Source organism: Lissotriton vulgaris, chromosome 5 (assembly GCF_964263255.1).
Source record: "Lissotriton vulgaris chromosome 5, aLisVul1.2, whole genome shotgun sequence".
Taxonomy (NCBI): Eukaryota; Metazoa; Chordata; class Amphibia; order Caudata; family Salamandridae; genus Lissotriton; species Lissotriton vulgaris.
This window is the reverse complement of record NC_141693.1, coordinates 1,778,185,932-1,778,201,883: the sequence shown is the minus strand read 5'-3', so window position 1 is coordinate 1,778,201,883 and position 15,952 is coordinate 1,778,185,932. Positions and strand designations below refer to the sequence as shown.

The following is a 15,952-nucleotide window of genomic DNA, read 5'->3' as shown; positions in this document are numbered from 1 at the left end:
AAATAAGCACCCTGAAACGAGCCAAAAGAATCAACCCTGCCCCCTGGTACACCCCTGAGCTTAAACTGCTACGAAAGGATTGTAAAAAGACAGAGCGCGCCTGGAGGAAAGACGGATCCATATCCAGAAAAGACGCTTTCCGCTCCTCCATGAGAAGTTATAAATCCGCCCTACGCAATACCAAAAGTCAATTCTTTGATGAAAGAATAAAAAAGTCCTCCAGCTCTGCCAGAGAAACTTTTATCATCATGAAAGAACTGCTCAAAGTCCCTGACCCTCCCCCAGCTCCTAACACCTCCGAGGACAAATGCCACAAGCTGGCAAAATGCTTCGACGAAAAAATCCACAAGATCTTCGCCACACTGCCCCAAGTCAACCTCAGAGCAGACGAAAATGGTCTCCCCAAACCTGCTCTAGACTGCAACCTGCAGCAGGGAAACCCTGACACCTACCTAGACACACTCGGCCCGGTATCGGAAGAAGAGGTCCAGACAACGCTTGCCACAATTAAAAGTGGTTCTCCCAGCGACCCGGTGCCCATTCGCATCCTTAAAAAAGTGGCATCCACAATCGCCCCCCCCCCCCCCCCCTAGCTGACCTCATCAACTCGTCACTGTGTCAGGGAATGGTCCCTCCCAGCTGGAAGGCCGTCGTCGTCAAAGCCCTTCTCAAAAAACAACTCCTGGACCCGTCGGACCTGGCCAACTACAGGCCAATCTCCCTCCTCCCCGGAATCAGTAAAATTACCGAAAAAATAGTGAATAAAAAAACTCTCATTTCCTGGAGTCTAACAACCTCCTAAGGAACTCTCAGACTGGATTCCGCCCTGGTCAGGGCATGGACACCGCCCTCCTGGCTGTGGTGGAGGAGACCAGATGCATTTTGGATGCAGGAGGATCAGTGGCAGTGATCCTCCTGGACCTCAGCGCGGCCTTCGACACCGTCAACCACCAGTTCCTCATTCAACGACTCAAAGACATCAGGGTGGAAGGAACCGCTCTAGCATGGCTCACGTCATTCCTAAACAACCGCTCCTTCCAGGTCTGGGAGAATAACACCCGCTCCACAGCGATCCCCCTCCAGTGCGGAGTACCGCAGGGCTCTTCCCTTAGCCCTACATTATTTAATGTCTACATGTCCCCACTGGAGGAAGTGTTCACCCCGTTTGGAGTAAAAATCGTTAGCTACGCCGATGATACCCAACTGGTAGTATCACTATCCCATCCCAACCAAGAACCACCCAACTTTCACACCTGCCTCTCTGAAATCTTTATGTGGATGAATGAATCAGCTCTGAAACTCAACGGGTCCAAAACTGAAATCATGCTTCTCGGACAGAAAGGGCCCACCTTCCCACCTAACATCTGGCCCACCTGCCCGGGAGAACCCCCCGCTCCCAAAGAGGAGCTTAAGAGCCTAGGAATCTGGATAGAGAAGGACCTGTCCTTCAAAACCCAAGCAAAAAAAAACGCTGGGATCTGCTTCGGTCTTCTCAGATCAGTCAGAAAAATTCTGCCCCTGCTCCCACAAACCTCCCGGAAACTGCTCATCCAAGGCCTGATCCTTTCCAGGTTGGATTATAGCAACGCCATCTACCTGGGAGCACCTGAAGCCACCCTTAAACTACAAAGAATTCAAAACGCCGCTGCCCGGCTTCTTACCAACACCCCGGCCAGATCCTCGGCCAAGCCAGCTCTGAAACTCCTGCACTGGCTCCCAATAAGAGAAAGAGTGAAATTCAAGGCCCTCTGTCTGGCCCATAAACTCTTTACAGGACAAGGGCCCCCCATCCTCAAAAATGTTATCACGCCCTACTAAGCCACAAGGTCCCTCCGTTCGGATCACAAACACCTTATCACAGTCCACAGAGTAAAAAAGGCGCGCACAGGAGGCCGGCGATTCTCGGTGAACACGGCTAAACTGTGGAACGCCCTACCTCTCAAACTCAGGATTGAATCCAATCATTCCCATTTCAGAAAACTATTGAAAACGCACCTCTTCCCCTGATCCACTTCCTCCCTTCTTTCCCTGGTCACTCCACCGATTCTGCTGTCTTGGTTTTAGCGCTGGGATGCTCCCGGGTTACTATGCGCTCTATAAAACCCACATTCATTCATTCATGAAAGGGTTAACAATTTTTCTACAGAAGTTTATGTTGCTGTACTTGGGGCAAATGTTGGCAATTGTTTTTTAAACTGCATTGATTTTGGTTTTTTTAAGAGAACAAGGTTTAAGACAATAACGGCTGCTGTGAAAATTTGGAATGCTTTTTTAAAGAAGTCTAAGTTGGGGAGATATAACAGATATTTCAGGTTGTATAATAACAGATCATTCCCTCCTGCAATATTTTCAGATCAAACAATGTTAGAATGGGCTGCAAAGGGGATTCGACAAATTGGTGAACTACTCACCTCTGAGGGGATGGTACAGTTTGTATATTTAAGGAATACATATGGTATCAATAATAGAGGTTTTTTTAAGTACCTTCAGATTAGGAGCTTTTTAAATAACAAAGTGGGAATGCCAGCGGGTTTTGATAAGAATGAGATTTTGGAGAAAATAAGACTCCTAGGGGATCGCACAATCCGGTCCTTTTACGCAAGTTTGGTAAAAGAAAAATCTGATGACATGGAAAAATGTAGTAACAAGTGGGCAGAGAAATTATGTGGGGAAATTGTTTGGTTTCACGAATCATTGGATCTAGGACGAACAATTCTGTGTTCATCCCCCTTGCAGTCTCAACATTACAAAACATTATATTCGCTCTATTTTACCCCTGCTAGGATAGCATAGTGGGGTGGCACTGCAGGGATCACCTGTCCCCGTTGCAACTCTGTTGAGGCCGATAGTGTGAACATATTTGCCACGTGTCCCCAACTGCACACATTGCTTAGGGACATAGAGGGCTTTCTCACAAGGTCATTGGGGATCCAAGTTATACTTACTCCATCTTGGATTCTTTTAGGGGTGGGCCCAGACGAGAATGAGCGGCAGCGGGAATTTTTAGGTCTCGCCTGTCGATGCGCATGCGCATCGAGCTCGTTAGGTCTCGCCTGTCGATGCGCATGCGCATCGAGCTTGCGAGACTATGGGGGCTTATCCACTCTTTAACCAACTTGCAAGGAATCGTGGCGATTCCTTGCAGTGCACGAGAAATTTAAGCTCAATGCGCATGCGCATTGAGCTTAAAAGCGCGTGCACATGCCCCCAGCCGCCTGCCTTGCCTACTCTCTCTCTCACAGCCTCCCCCAGCTCCGCCCCCTCACTTCTTGATTGCACGGCCGCTAGGCCGTGCCTCCCCTACTCTCCTCCCCCCTCCTCCTCCTACTCTCCTCCCCTGCCTGCCGTGTCGCACCTCTCCCCGCTCCGCCCCCTCCCCTGCCCGCCGTGTTACGGTCTTTGCAACTCCCCAGCCATATGTTGCTTTGTTTTCGCTGCTTCTTTGTTGTTGTGTCGCCCCACATCCGCCTCTCACCGCACCGACGCCACCTCGCCTCAGACGGCCACCTCGCCTCAGACGGCCCCCTCCCTCCCCTCTCTTTCTCGCACACTTCTTTCGCCCTTTAGCCTCCCTCCTCTCTCGCGCACACTCCACCCCGCCGGAGCCTCGCATCACTCTGCAGTCTCTGCCTCGCGCCCGCCATTGCCCCCTCCCCTTCAATCTCTCTCGCGCACAATCCACCCTTGCTCCGCCCCCTCACTTCTTGATTGCACGGCCGCTAGGCCGTGCCTCCCCTACTCTCCTCCCCCCTCCTCCTCCTACTCTCCTCCCCTGCCTGCCGTGTCGCACCTCTCCCCTCTCCCCGCTCCGCCCCCTCCCCTGCCCGCCGTGTTACGGTCTTTGCAACTCCCCAGCCATATGTTGCTTTGTTTTCGCTGCTTCTTTGTTGTTGTGTCGCCCCACATCCGCCTCTGACCGCACCGACGCCACCTCGCCTCAGACGGCCCCCTCCCTCCTCCCCCCCCTCTCTTTCTCGCACACTTTCGCCCTTTAGCCTCCCTCCTCTCTCGCGCACACTCCCCCTCCTTTCCAATTCCAACAGATCACCCCTCCCAATACTGTTCGTCACTGGGCTATAAGTGGGATGCAAAGGTGTTTGGCCTATTTAATTTATTTCCATAGTATGTGCCACCCAACCTGAATTTTGGTTCCTCTCCCAGCTTTCCTTTATTGCATCCAGTTATAGAAACAAAAATTGACGTGCACCAAAAACCTAACAGGACTATTGCAATTTATTTATTTATGTGTTTTTAACATAGCGCGTACTTTACCCAGAGTTGTCAGAGCGCTTTAGACTAGAGCGAAGTAAATTACATAAGGAAAAAGTGACATGGTAGTAGACAACACTACTTATATGTACAGCAGTTACTCGTGACGTGAGTTACAGATTAACAAATTACATATTCACTCAAGATTGCATATTAAGTAAAATTGGAGCGATCAAGGCTGCACAGCTACATAATATATACTTATAAAATTGAGACAGAGGGTCCTAGTACCTCTCCTGAGTGTTATGTAACAATCGGGGTCATGACCTGAAATGAGGGGGTATGTGCCAGGTGGGGAGTTTGGCTTTCTCAATGGTCGTTTGCTGTTGAGTAACAGCAATAATTTCGTTGGCAGTAATTAATATCAAAAATGTTTTTATTCCACCACACCCACATCCACCACACCCACATCCACCACACCCACATCCACCACATCCACATCCACCTCCACATCCACCACCACAACCACCACCGCATCCACCACCACAACCACCATGACATCCACCGCCACATGCACCACCGCATCCACCACCACCACCGCATCCACCACCACATCCACCACATCGACCATCACCTCCACATCCACCATGACATCCACCACCACATCCACCACATGCTCCACCGCATCCACCACCACCGCATCCACCACCACATCCATCACCTCCACATCCACCATGACATCCACCTCCACATCCACCACATCCACCACCACAACCACCATGACATCCACCACCACATGCACCACCGCATCCACCACCACCACCGCATCCACCACCACATCCACCACATCGACCATCACCTCCACATCCACCATGACATCCACCACCACATCCACCACATGCTCCACCGCATCCACCACCACCACATCCACCACCACATCCACCACCACCACCGCATCCACCACCACATCCACCATCACCTCCACATCCACCATGACATCCACCACCACATCCACCACATGCACCACCGCATCCACCACCACCACCGCATCCACCACCACATCCACCACATCGACCATCACCTCCACATCCACCATGACATCCACCACCACATCCAACACATGCTCCACCGCATCCACCACCACCACATCCACCACCACATCCACCGCATCCACCACCACCACCGCATCCACCACCACATCCACCACATCCACCATCACCTCCACATCCACCACCAGGTGCAAATGCAATGTTCTTGGATTTTCGTCACAATAAAATACACTGAACATAATCTTCACAAAATTAATTTACAAACGTTTAAGCTATTGCCATTATAAATTACAATAAATTTTATTTAAGTATTAATTATTTACAAAATTAAAAGCCATTGTTATTTAAAATATCAATACATCTAAGTCACGTAAAGACAACACACATTGCATTACAAATGCTATAGGTGTCACATTTGCAAAAGTTAAAACTATTGACATTGTAACTGACAAAGCTATTACTTTTGCTATTTTCAAAACTAACACATAAATAAAAAAAGTGTCCTTTACAATACCAATTGCTCAAACTTTCCTAATGCGAGACCTATTGCATTTCCAATGCTTGTTGTTTGTTGCAATAGCAGTCTACAGACTGACCATCGCCAGGGCTTGGTTGGACAAAAATCCGCCGGTAATGCAAATCTGGTTGGCTAACCTGCTGGCTGCATATAATATGGAGAAGAATATTTATGCACAGAAAGGTAGGAGAGGAAGGATCCTAGGTTTGAAAATATATTAGCCCATAAACAGATGGAAGGAGGGATTGGGGATACACCATAGTTCTTAAAAGGATTTATGAACTTATGTCTTCAATGGAATGGTAATTGAGGAGGCTGGATTATCTATGGAAATGTATTGTATGTGTATAAAAGATATGAAGTAAAGAATTATGAAGTTATAAATGTATAATGTATAAATGGTGCTAAATGTTTTAAAAAAAGAAAATAAATAATTAAAAAATGTTATTTTTAAATGGCACCCTACGTCACTCCATACCATTCTAATCAACGCCACTCTCCTCTACACAACTATATGCTACTCCACCCTAGGCAACTCAACACCACTATCTTTTAGCCATGCTGCTGTACAACATGACTAAAAAACACTGGCATGGTGCATGCAGGCTGAGAAGGTGATATATGAGAGTAGAGGTTGCCCAGGCCAATGGACTAAAACATGGGGCCCATGGAATGAGCACAGAGGACTTTTATGTACTCCCTTTGCGGACTTGGAGTCACCTTAAGGATTGGGTGTCGCTGCATGCCCATGTTATTCACTTTATTGTTTATTTTAATTTCATTAGTTGTATATGATATATGTCTATTTTACGTTATGTGCTAATCCTGACAACTGCTCTTTTTTAGGTTGTTGCTTAGATTGTATTGTTATTTTGTGTTTGCTTAATAAAAAGATTTTTTTTTTAAACACTGGCAAAGCTTTCACATGAGTCCATCCTGTTGGCTTTGCCAATGCTTATTCTTTATTGCTTTCAAAAGCACTTTGAAATACGTGCACCTCTATTGGTCGATTTAAATATAATATTGCCATATATAAAAACCTAGCCCACATTTAGGTGCACATGAGAGCTGACTTGCCTCTCAATTCACTAATGGCATTGTAGTCATGGCGCTGTGGGGCGAGGTGAACGTAAGTTAATGTTTTAAAACTGTCACTTTTAATAAAAGCCTCTCAATGCAGTGATATTAACTGATGTACTAAGTTGAAACGTTTCTGTATGTTAAAATAAATACAATTATATTTAATTATTTTGTCTTACAAGAGTCATATTTACCATAGTTTTGATAATATTTATTGCACAGTCTGCGGGCCAAACATTTTCAGGGCCGGCTCGTGCTCATAGCGAGAGCCCAGCCAAACTCTCGGCTCGGCTCTCCTTGTTAATTTGTTGGCCTGTCCACCTGTACGGTGTGCCATTATAAACAGGGAACTGCTGCCCGACTTTGCTCCGCCTATCGGATAAACAGTAGTGTTTATGCTCCTACATAGTGCACCTTACACGTGCTGTGCCCTCGCCTTCGTCTCCTCAGCGCCACCTACAGAATTCCCAGCTACTTGTAAACATCCCTCAAGATGCAATGCCCACCTCCGACAACCATCTGGCAATCCCCGCGACTGCCCCTCCTATAGCGCCACTTCATGCCTTGTGACATACACATAACAGGCAGCACGGCACTGCACTGCACCGCGCGGGTGCCTTAAGATAACACTGTCCTATTCAGGGTGGGCGTATCCATATTCAGTGGGTGGCGGTGTTGGGCGAAAGAAAAACAAGCGCATCAAAATAAGCAACGGCGTGAACGTGACTCGAGACCTCCTGCCTTTAGAGACACACGCCTTCATATTTACGTGTCCCCAGCCCATACCACACAGCGCCTAGAGGTGACAGCTCGCAATGCGCGATATGGAAGCTTTAGACCATATTACATGCGTAAGACAGTGCTGTGCCAACCGGTAGTACGCGCTAGGGAGACCGTGTCAGCCAACGCATCAGCTGCCTATGTCTGTTTACACCGTTCCCCGTTGCAAAGCACGCAGCACACGCCGCCTGCAGGCGCGGTGCAGGCGGATTACACCTCGGGACACAAGCATTCCTCGAGACTGGATCTGCCCAGAGCCCTTTCTGGAAGCATTGCAGCAGAGAGGGTGCACGCTCCCCGAGTACCCGCACCGGGGAACCCCGTGCAGCCCACGCCGAGATACCAGCCAGCCAAAGAGGGAGGCGCAGGCAGCAGCTGTGCGTGTGCACACTTCCCATGTAAACACCGAGAGATGGAGGTGTACGCAGCCAAAATGTGCGTCAGGAAAGAGTCGCGAACGGCCTGCCAGGCCAGGCGCAGGGCACGGAGGCAGCAGCAAAGCAGGCAGCTCGGAGCAGGCAGCAAGGGGCACCCACCCCCAGCCTCACACTCACCCCACTGTCTTCAGCATGTCCGCCCAATCGGAGTCCTTGGGTGATTGAAGCCTCTGACATCACTTCCAGGAGGTTTAAGAGGGCACGAGAGTAGGGGGGGGGAGAGTAGGGGGGCCTTCCTGTGCGCAGCTGCACCCTGGGAGTTGTAGTCCCGCCCCTCCCAGCGGTGGTCCTGGGCACTGCAGTAGGATGAAGGCGACAGTATAGCAAACACAGGATCAGCTGTTGTAGCACGAGGTGATCTGTGCTGAGAAATGTGCACAGCCAGGTAGTAGTTTCTGGGCATCACTACACACAGGGACTGTGAAGGACTCTTATGGCTGTTGGGTTATACTACCCAGCACACAGACTCAAATACTAGTTGAGCACAGAGTGTCCCAAGCGCATTGGCTCTTTTACCAGGTAAGTCAGGTGGTGGTCAGGACAGACAGTGCAAGGTCAGGTGTGCGAAAAGGGTGTGCAGCACACACTTTGTTCCCGACTCGTACAATCTGTTTATTTATCCCAGTTCTTGATTAAGCACGTCAAGACACGGCAAAGCATTTTTACAAAATACTACTTTGATACAGAGTACATGTTGTCATTAGTAACTTTTACTATAAACAGGATTTGCACTACAGTTGTAAAGGAGGGGCGGGTATTCAGTAAGTACTTTTAGAAGTTAATTTCTGGCAAGGCATGCAGCTGCTGCAAGGTCATTAAGAAAGCAGTGGTGTTGGCCAAGCATATCAGCTCACTAAAATTATAGGGATTCTAAAGAATCTTGGTGTTACTGAACGAGCGTGCAGCACATTTGGAAAACACTTTCAGTGGCGAGCATGTGTTTTTCGGAGGGGAGGGTGAGATGGTAGACCGACATTTTTTGCGAACATGTGGTTCGATGATGTATTATAGTGCTATAATGTTAAATATAGTAATACATTCTGTCGGTTGTTACTCAAGAAAATAAATATTAATAAGTGTGGTGGTGGTACTAGGCTGATGGTAGGGTGGTGATGGAAATGTGGTGGTAGGGTGTTGGTGGTACAGTGGTAGTAGGCTGATTAGGGTGATGGTAGGGTGGTGGCAGACTGAGTGTGGTGGTAGGGTGGTGGTTGTAGTAGGGTGGCAGTGATAAAGCGGTAGTGGCACAGTGGTGTGGTGGTGGTCTTGTGGTGGTGATAGGGTGACATGGTTGTGGTGCATAGTGTGGTAGGGGTGGTTAAGGTGGTGATGGGGCTTCTGGTAGGGAGGTGGTGGTGTCCAGGGAAGGCATGGCTTGGCAGTTCGGGCTGGACTGTTCCCATGAGGCACAGGGTCGGACTGATTTGCATATAGCTGTGTCTGAACTGGGGTGGCAGAGTGGGCTAAAGAACGGTGATGGATTAAACCCAGATCTTTTGACTGTGTGTGAGTGTTTGATTGATTCAGATGCTCCGTCCATCACCACCACCCTTTGTACCGCTTTTGGCCGCCATAAGTGTGGCAGGGTATTCTCAGACATGAGTCCCTTGCTCACTTTGCCACTGGATTCAAGCAAGCCGGGCTGAAGACGGCTGGAATGCCAGAAACCGGTCCTCGGAAGCTTGTTTCCCATCCAGGGAAGACATGGCTTGGCAGTTCGGGCTGGACTGTTCCCATGAAGCACAGGGTCAGACTGATTTGCATATAGCTGTGTCTGAACTAGGGTGGCAGAGTGGGCTAAAGAACGGTGATGGATTAAACCCAGATCTTTTGACTGGGTGTGAGCGTTTGATTGATTCAGATGCTCCGTCCATCACCACCCCCCTTTGTACCGCTTTTGGCCGCCATAAGTGTGGCAGGGTATGCTCAGACGTGAGTCCCTTGCTCACTTTGCCACTGGATTCAAGCAAGCCGGGCTGAAGACGGCTGGAATGCCAGAAACCGGTCCACGGAAGCTTGTTTCTGGTCCAGGGAAGACATGGCTTGGCAGTTCGGGCTGGACTGTTCCCATGAGGCACAGGGTCAGACTGATTTGCATATAGCTGTGTCTGAACTGGGGTGGCAGAGTGGGCTAAAGAACGGTGATGGATTAAACCCAGATCTTTTGACTGGGTGTGAGTGTTTGATTGATTCAGATGCTCCGTCCATCACCACCCCCCTTTGTACCACTTTTGGCCGCCATAAGTGTGGCAGGGTATGCTCAGACGTGAGCCCCTTGCTCACTTTGCCACTGGATTCAAGCAAGCCGGGCTGAAGACGGCTGGAATGCCAGAAACAGGTTCTCGGAAGCTTGTTTCCGGTCCAGGGAAGACATGGCTTGGCAGTTCGGGCTGGACTGTTCCCATGAAGCACAGGGTCAGACTGATTTGCATATAGCTGTGTCTGAACTGGGGTGGCAGAGTGGGCTAAAGAACGGTGATGGATTAAACCTAGATCTTTTGACTGGGTGTGAGTGTTTGATTGATTCAGATGCTCCGTCCATCACCACCCCCCTTTGTACCGCTTTTGGCCGCCATAAGTGTGGCAGGGTATGCTCAGACGTGAGTCCCTTGCTCACTTTGCCACTGGATTCAAGCAAGCCGGGCTGAAGACGGCTGGAATGCCAGAAACCGGTCCTCGGAAGCTTGTTTCCAGTCCAGGGAAGACATGGCTTGGCAGTTCGGGCTGGACTGTTCCCATGAGGCACAGGGTCAGACTGATATGCATATAGCTGTGTCTGAACTGGGGTGGCAGAGTGGGCTAAAGAACGGTGATGGATTAAACCCAGATCTTTTCACTGGGTGTGAGTGTTTGATTGATTCAGATGCTCCGTCCATCACCACCCCCCTTTGTACCGCTTTTGGCTGCCATAAGTGTGGCAGGGTATGCTCAGACGTGAGTCCCTTGCTCACTTTGCCACTGGATTCAAGCAAGCCGGGCTGAAGACGGCTGGAATGCCAGAAACCGGTCCTCGGAAGCTTGTTTCCAGTCCAGGGAAGACATGGCTTGGCAGTTCGGGCTGGACTGTTCCCATGAGGCACAGAGTCAGACTGATTTGCATATAGCTGTGTCTGAACTGGGGTGGCAGAGTGGGCTAAAGAACGGTGATGGATTAAACCCATATCTTTTGACTGGGTGTGAGTGTTTGATTGATTCAGATTCTCCGTCCATCACCACTCCCCTTTGTACGGCTGTGTTGTATGCAGCAGAACTGTGGGGATGTACGAACACAAATACTTTGTCAACAGTTGAGCATAAATGTATTAGATCACTACTGAATCTTTCTATGAGCACTCCTTTGACCCCTGGACTTGGCCCAGAGGAGGATTTAAAATAAATCAAATTTAGACTACTATCCTTTTGGCATCGGTTGTGGTCTACCCAAGCCTTTGAACCCTATCCGTGGGCTTAAGAGATCTTATGGTATCTCCATTTGTTGTGAAAATCCCTTGGGTGAGATCCATCAAATTACTCTTAAGGATGTTGGGGATGGAAATCTATTGAACTTCACCTGAGAAGATATGTTTGATCCCTAGAGCTATGGTCAAAGACATTTGCTGGGACTTCATTGCCATGGAAATTGAGACAAGGTGCAAGGGATCACTTTCTCTAGATTTTATAGGATTTTATAGATATTAAACCTTGCCCAGGATATGAACCAACCATTGATGAATTTGTCCCAGCCCTCGCTTGGAAACTGTATTGTCAATTCAGATACAAACCGTGCTCATCAACAAGTTCTGTAGCAAATGGCAAGCCATGATTTTACCAGCTGACCTGTGCCCAGCATGTTTACGGGGGCCGGAACAACTGCTTCATATCTCATTTTTTACTCATGTTATTACCATCTACTGGCAAAGCGAATCTCAGTGGGTGTGCCCACCAAATCCATGACCAAGATTAATTTATGGCCTGGATCACGTACAATTATTATAAATGTATCCTGCTGTTAATGTGATTTGACTTGGTGTGACAAGGCTGCAACCCTTTTGTGTTGTATAGTTATTCCTGTAGGGTGTTTTTAACCTAATTGCATGTATATTTATGTGTACTATTTATGTGTGAGGTACTTATGTTCTTAGTGATCGAAAATAAAGTTTATGATGGTGATGATGATTATAAAGACCCAATCACAAGTGGGACAAAAGTTGGTTAGCAAATACCATCACATTGCAGTCACATATTGTAAACTTAAACACAGGTGATAAGTAATTTCCTTTATTACCAGTGATCTTTAACTGCATTGGAACAAATATGTAGTGCTAAAGGAAATGAAAACGTATTGAAAGGCCTCATTATTTTCCATTGTTTTCTGACCCGACTCCAGGTCTGGGGGTGCTGCAGCGCCTGCAGCACCCCTAGTTCCAGCGTCCCTGTAAGAAAATGCGTTTTGAGTTCCCTTCTGTAGGCAGAGATTGATGGGGCCTATTTGAGTTCTACAACTTATGCTCAGTGTACAGTGACTTTACTAAAGACTGGAGTACCCACAACAGCGACTAACGCTTTGGGAGGTACTGCGTAGGCGCACCCAGCACTTTGACTTATAAAACAGGTAGGAACAGCAAGGGCCTGACACAGTGACTCCAGTGCCAGGGGGCACACTATGGTGCAGATTTTCAAGCCCCCTGCACCACCCCTACGTCACTGTTCGTGACTCCGTGGTGGCGCAGGGGGCTCCTCCATATTTACAAGGAGAGGAAAAGCCTCCCTGCGTGACTTTTCCTCTCCTCGTAAATATGGCTCCTTTGCACGCAGCACTGTGCGTGGTAGGGGCGTTCCATGGGTGTTGCTGTGGGTGTTCCCACGCAACACCCATGGAACAAGACACATATCCAGATTTACGATAAATTGTAAATCTGGAGATGCGTGTGAATGCTACGCCACCCTAGAGGCGCAACGAGGAGAAATGTTTTCATTTCTCCTCGTTTTTTCGTCTTTCAATGCGTGCTGCACTCTACAGCATGCATTGAAAGAGGAAAAAGCCTCTTGTGATTGTTTTTGTGCAGGAAGGTATCCCTTCCTGCACAAATACAATCTCCCCACGACACGGGCATCCTTGCACCATGGTGCAAGGTTGTCTGCGCCGGCGCATGGCTGCAGTTTGTGCGCCAGCGCAGGGGTAGCACAGAGATGCAACATATTCTTGTAAATATGTCGCATCTCTGTGCTTTCCAAACTAACGCAGCACGGCGCAGCAAAATGACTGGCTGCACCGTGCTGCGTTACTTTGTTGTAAATCTGCCCCTGTGTGTCCAACACACCCACTTTTTTTTTTCCAGATGGGGGTGGGTAGTCCTCAGGGCAGAGGGACAAAGACTAATTTGGCAGAGTTTGTTTTCGGTTGCAGTTTTATATAGCATGAACTTGTCCTGAAGACGTCAAGGCGCTTTACAATAGAGTCAGATGTTACATGTGTTTAGGAAAAACATGATTATGTGATTTGCCCAGAATCAAAGGACGTCATGCAAAGTCCGGGATTCAAGCATGGATTCCTTGTTTAAAAATCAGCTGGTCCTGCTCCTAGGCCACACCTCCTACCTATACTCACACTAGAGTGACTACCTTACCAAGTGGCACTAGTAAGCAGGGGCGTAGCAAACACCTGCGCAGCCCCCAGTCTTCAGTACATGAAGGGGGGGGGGTGGCCCTCAGCTCATCGTAGAGAGCTATGGGAGGTATATTGCTGCAGTCTGCAGCCTGCACTGAGCTCCTCATGCGCTGACCCAGGACTGCAGAGAAACAAAGTAACAACATACATTGTTTCTCTTCAATCAGAGCCAGAGCCAGGCCTGGAAAAAGGATGGGGGTGGGAGCCCCAGAGAGAGCAGGAGGCAGCACAGAGGAGAGCTGACAGGGGAAAGTATGGGGTGGGGCCCCCCAGAGACAGCATTCTCCACAGAGCACTGCTCCTATGAGGCAGCACAGGGCTGACTTCGGCCAGAAAGTTTGCAGTTCCAGAAACAGGATCTGCAGGGAGCATTGGAAGGTGAAAGTTAGAGCTATTGATGTTGTAATGGACAATGCATTTTACCTACACGTTTCTGTTTGGAGTGGACGGAATGTATGTGGTGTCAAATAGACATATATGGTTTTGGATTGGAATTGTTAGTTGTGGAATTCTGTTGCGAGGATTGGATCTGTGTAGTGAAATAATGTGGCATAGTGTGCAGTGTAATTATGTGGTATTGAGTGGAGTGGGATTGTGTGTTTTTGAGTGGGATTATCTGGAATGGTATTTGGTGTTGTGGAGTGGTATGTAGTGGAGTTTACGTATGTGGTGTGCTGTTAAATATTGTAGCATGATGTGGAATTTTGTGGTGTAGATTAGATGTATGTGGTGTGTTGTGCATTTGTGGTGTTAGTCTGATTTACGTAGTTTGTTGTGAATTATGTGGTGTGGAATGGAAATGTGTAGAGTTGAATTGTGTGACGTGAAAGTTGCGGTGTTGAGTGAAATTATGTTGAGTGGTATTATGAGGCATAGTGTGAAGTGTAGCTATGTGGAGTGTTTCTACGTGGCATAGACTGGATTTATGTGGAGTGTATGTATACAGTATGGAGTAGAGCATAATTATGTGGAGCTGAGTGGTATTATGTGGAGTATTATTATGCTGTGTGATAAATTGTGTGGGGATGAATTGTGAAATTGTGTGACGTGTGGAATTATGTGGCATGGTGTGGTGTATAATTATGCAGAGTGGAATTATGCAACATGTTGCAGAGTTGTATTTTGTGCAGGGTAATTATGTGTTTTAGAGTTGAGTTTAAATACGTTGTGTGAAGTGTAATTTTATAGGTTGAAGTGTAATTATGTGTAGTTGAGTTGTGTGGAGTGTAATTAAGTGGTTTGGAGTGGTATTAAGTTGTGTGGAATGTTATTATGTGATGTGGAATTATGTAGTATGGAGTGAATTGGAAATATGTGATTTTTTTAGGATTGTAATTATGTGGTATGTGGTATGGAATGTTGTAGGGTTAAATTATTCATAGTTGAATTGTGTGGCGTGGAATTATAAGCGGGGGCGTAACACAGGCCCCAGGGGCTTAACACCGGCCTCCGCAGCCCACGCGTTGCAGGGAGGCCCCATCGCTCCAGTGGTCCCCTTAGCGGTGCCAGCAAGCACTACACATCCATGACCGTCTGGGATAGGTAATTCATTATTATAGGTAGGTTATGTAACACGCTCACTCTAGACTTTTCTTCTGAAATTAAATGGTCAAATTTAAAAAATGGTAATGGTGCACAATGCGCAGCGTGCAGATGCCTCCGCCACCGCGTCTGCGCGGGCTTACGCTTCACCCTTAGGGTGGGACTGGTGACCAATTGTCATGCGCATTGCTGACTGGTGAAGCGAGAAGGCATCCCAGAGGCCAGAGTGGGGACAATTGAGAGGTAACGTGCGACGGCGACCGCCGGCCATAATTTAATTATTACTCTGGCTAGCCTTGTTTGCCTTGTCTTGTGCGGACCGCGCAGGTGAGTCTGTCTGTTCCCCCAGTCGATGCCACCCCCTCCGCAGAGAAGTGCACCCCATCCAAAATTCATTGCGACAACCACTTGTGTGCGTAAGGTCTCCAGTTCAGAATGAAGGAATTTAGTAAAAGAAAGGCGCCTTTGGTACATGAAGGTTGTTTGGAAAAGAGGGAGGGGTTATTGTTGCATTCCATGCCTCTGTCGCTTTCATTACTTCTGTTCATGTTTCCTGCAATTGGCATGAGCCTTGTTTTATTGTTTTATCACCCATTCCATGTTCCATCTAGAACCTTTGTAAATCGTTCCAGTCAGACCACAGTTGCACCTGTGATCTGCATCTGCATAGATGTACAGCCGTGCTGCTCTT

General features: G+C 48.1%; 1 protein-coding gene across 1 annotated transcript in view; it reads right to left on the bottom strand.

Moving 5' to 3' along the window:
* EZH1 (enhancer of zeste 1 polycomb repressive complex 2 subunit) overlaps window positions 1-8,541 on the bottom strand; it is a 298,197-nt gene extending 289,656 nt beyond the window's left edge. Inside the window, exon 1 of the mRNA XM_086924094.1 lies at window positions 8,190-8,541. Coding sequence (XP_086780220.1) covers window positions 8,190-8,206 — 17 coding nt within the window. The 5' untranslated portion in view covers window positions 8,207-8,541. The remainder of the gene's footprint in view (window positions 1-8,189) is intronic.
* Between the last annotated feature and the right edge of the window lie 7,411 nt (window positions 8,542-15,952).